Source organism: Engraulis encrasicolus, chromosome 17 (assembly GCF_034702125.1).
Source record: "Engraulis encrasicolus isolate BLACKSEA-1 chromosome 17, IST_EnEncr_1.0, whole genome shotgun sequence".
Taxonomy (NCBI): Eukaryota; Metazoa; Chordata; class Actinopteri; order Clupeiformes; family Engraulidae; genus Engraulis; species Engraulis encrasicolus.
Window position 1 is genome coordinate 5,278,578 of NC_085873.1, and position 3,499 is coordinate 5,282,076.

The window sequence follows — 3,499 nt, forward strand, 5'->3', positions numbered from 1 at the left end:
GCGACAAAGGGAAAGAAAATGTGAGATAGAGAAGAGAAAAAAGCTGTGTGTGAACACAAAAGATAACGTGTACTGTGTGCTGTGCTTACAAGCTAACTCAGCTAGATTGAGTGACAGTCAAATACAAATTTGTGTGTTCCAGTGCACAAACTATGTTCTTAAAGGGGTATGCCACTATTTTGGGGCTTAATACAGTTAAAAATCGTTGGCCAGGGTTTATAAAGGTGGTAAAGTGTCTTATTTTTCATGTCAAGCTTTGTCTTGCTTTAAGATAAGTTAAAAGAGGGAATATGTCGCTAAGCTAGTGAGAGTCAATGGATCCGTGTAGCATGCTACAATGCTACACGGATCCATTGACTTTCACTAGCTTAGCGACATATTCCCTCTTTTAACTTGTCTTAAAGCAAGACAACACTTAACTTGAAAAATAAGTCACTTTACCATCTTTATAAACCCCAGCCAATGATTTTAACTGTATCAAGCCCTAAAATAGTGGCATACCCCTTTAATGACACTTGATTGTTATAAAAAGACTAGGCCAGACATGATGGGATGACTGAAATGATTTTTCTAACTGTGCTGCAAACATAAGGAATAAAGTTTGGATGTTGAAGACGCACATCAAAGTTGATCACTTGCACCAATAATAATAACAATAATAATAATAAAAATAATGAAAACAAGTAGGCCCTACTTGGGTACTCAAGTCATCTCTGGCTGAATCTTAAGGTTGGGTAAGGTTGCCCTGTAGAAACAGCATCATGTGAAGATCTCCTGGTTCCAGCATAATTTGCCTTTTGTAGAGCTCTGGCCCAAAGGCACGATCGAGGGGAAGAGCTGTAGAGACCACCGTGAGATACTTCTGAGCCATTGGGGCCATACCACTGAGGTTCTTCTGATCTCTCCAGAACTCCAGTGGGTTCTTGTCTCTTTGAAGAGGTTCCTGTTCCAAGTACCTTTCTAAGACTGATCTACCTTCTGGTTGAGGCACAGAGGCTCTTGTAGCAGATCCAACAGTGCCAATCTTCATCAATTCAACCACCATTTCAGCTTTCGTGCTCTCGGGTTGGTCAGCAAATGATAGCTGGAATCGTGGGTCCAGAATTGTGCTGAACTTTAACCATTTGCTCTGTTTGATGTTCAAGATGTGTTTCTCGCATTTTTTGGCAAGTTCCACCTTTAACACACTGCTGTCCTCTGTGATTTTTTCATGCATTTCCACCAGAAAGGGGATGATTTCTGACAGGGGACGAAATCCTTTCCCTAGTTCCTGTACAGAATTTCTGAACAGTGTCAACGTGGAGAGTGCATCCTCAATCATTGTCATATCCACTGGTGTAATCCATAGCTCAGAATTGGTCTCATCAAGAAGGAGTTTGTCAATGCCAGTTTTGTGATCCAAGATCCACTCTAACATGCTTAAGGTCACTGGCCACTTTTTATCCATAAACCAGCGTTGTGGGAATTCAACCAACTTAGGCCTACACCTCCCCGACCATTGCTCCTTAAATTTCTGTGCTCTTTCTTGACTGCCACTTATAAAGTCCACAATATTGGTGCACTTCTTCAAAAGCCTGTGCCACTTGTCTCCCCAAACAGAGTGGGCTGCACTCTCAAATGTGGCGTCAAGTATGTGGTCGAAACAAGGGATCTCATGCCACTTTTTCAGAGAGATGTCCTTCATGTCTGCCATATTGGAGACAACAACAGACATCTTTGTTTCGATGCCCCACCTGCTCGCAGCCTCGGCTACAACACTGTCGGCGCTATGGCCCTCCACCAAACGTGTGGTTTCAAGGACGAAGCATTTGCGTGCCCATGTCTTCGTGTCAATACAGTGGCAGCGAAGTGTCAGGTAGGTCTCTGATGATTGAAGGTTCCACTTCTCAACTGTCAATACAACACTCTCTGCAGAACCTAAGGCGTTTTTAACTTCTGACCTTTTGATTTCATACATGTTTCGGAGTTGTGTTTGAGCCTCAGAGCTGTCACAAGGCACTGGATCACCTGGATTCAGTGCTTTGACCAAAGCTTTCAAAGCAGCATTGTCAACCAAGTGCAAGGGATGCAGGTTCTTCATAACCATCTTCAACAATTCAGTCCTCGCATCCATTTGGTCATCTGCATATCAAAAGAGTGTTTGAATTAGTGACAGTTGAACACACAGACCAAATCAATTTTGTGAGTAATAATGCCTTGCTTCCTGTATCCAGTGATTGTACTTCTGCTGCGTGTGTGTGTGTGTGTGTGTGTGTGTGTGTGTGTGTGTGTGTGTGTGTGTGTGTGTGTGTGTGTGTGTGTGTGTGTGTGTGTGTGTGTGTGTGTGTGTGTGTGTGTGTTTTAATTGTATATGTCTGTATCCGTAGCCTATGTTTCTCTTTGTGTTCTGTACTTGTGTTGAAAATGTAAATGCATGCATCAGTATGTTAGTCTTATGTCAATCTTCTGTGTTAACCCTGTTACATTGTTTTTTGACAGTAAAGTACACTTGACTTTGCCTTTCTGTTTCATAGTGTAAGTACAACACTAGCACATGATATTACATGGCTGTTACACCTGACACCAGCTAGTCCAAAATACTTGATGAGGTAGATAGACTGTGTTACAGAAAAAACACTAAAAACAATACATTTAGTTGACACTTTTTTCAGGGTAATGGATACAGTCAGGTATACAGGTATACAGAGAGGTCAGGTGAGATTCAAACCTCCAAACACCCCTGATTGAAAAACCAACTCCCCAACCATTAGTCCAAGACTGTCCCATTAAAGCCTCAAAATAATTTCATCTAACCAGCTGATCGTAAGACAAGTGCACTGGTCTGCTGGTCAGCGAACAGTGAAGTTAACTGTGTTGGAAGAAAACTGTGTTTCTTTTTTACATCTACTTTTGACAACTCTGTTGCTGTTGAGCTGTACATACCATGGGCTTCCTTCTTCACCGAGCCACCATGACTTGTGTTGGCCATCTCCATTGAGGTTATGACATGATCAGGTCTGGAGACTTTGCCGTCCATCCCACACTGTCCCCGTCCCCTGTAGTGTCCTCTTGCTGTGCGTCCAGATCTATGCCTTCGCCCCTGTAATTTGTTTCTAAGGTCCTGAGCTCCATGATTTTTGTAGAGATGATACCGAGGTCCTCCGCCCCGGTTCCTTGTTTCTGTCAGGACAAAACATTCATGTGTAAGTGTAACGAATGCCACCTAGCAGAGTTCTTGTAGAACATTATTAAGCCGCCCTCCCGAAGCCTCAATACAGTACTGTATCGGTAGGTGGCACTGAGCTATCTGTCTGGACCTTTAGCTCAGCAGTATCATGCTGTGCCTCCCATGCCCGAACTGGAGCGTTGACTGGCAAGTGGCCGGTTCGAGCCCAGACTAGCACAGATCACCTCAGTTACATGTACGTATTTGCTACTGTTTATTATGCAAGCCAGCCTGAGCCCATCCATGTTAAAGGGTAGTTAGGATGTCTGATGACATATTGCGAAGGAAACTATG

At 43.2% G+C, this 3,499-nt stretch overlaps 1 protein-coding gene across 1 annotated transcript; it reads right to left on the reverse strand.

Moving 5' to 3' along the window:
• Positions 1–693: 693 nt before the first annotated feature.
• Positions 694–3,153, reverse strand: si:ch211-152f22.4 (uncharacterized). The gene is made up of 2 exons (XM_063221096.1): positions 2,923–3,153; positions 694–2,121 (listed from the first exon to the last, which is right to left on the reverse strand). Exons 1-2 carry the CDS (start codon positions 3,014–3,016, stop codon positions 725–727), a joined length of 1,491 nt encoding a protein of 496 aa, XP_063077166.1. The 5' UTR covers positions 3,017–3,153; the 3' UTR covers positions 694–724.
• Positions 3,154–3,499: the final 346 nt, after the last annotated feature.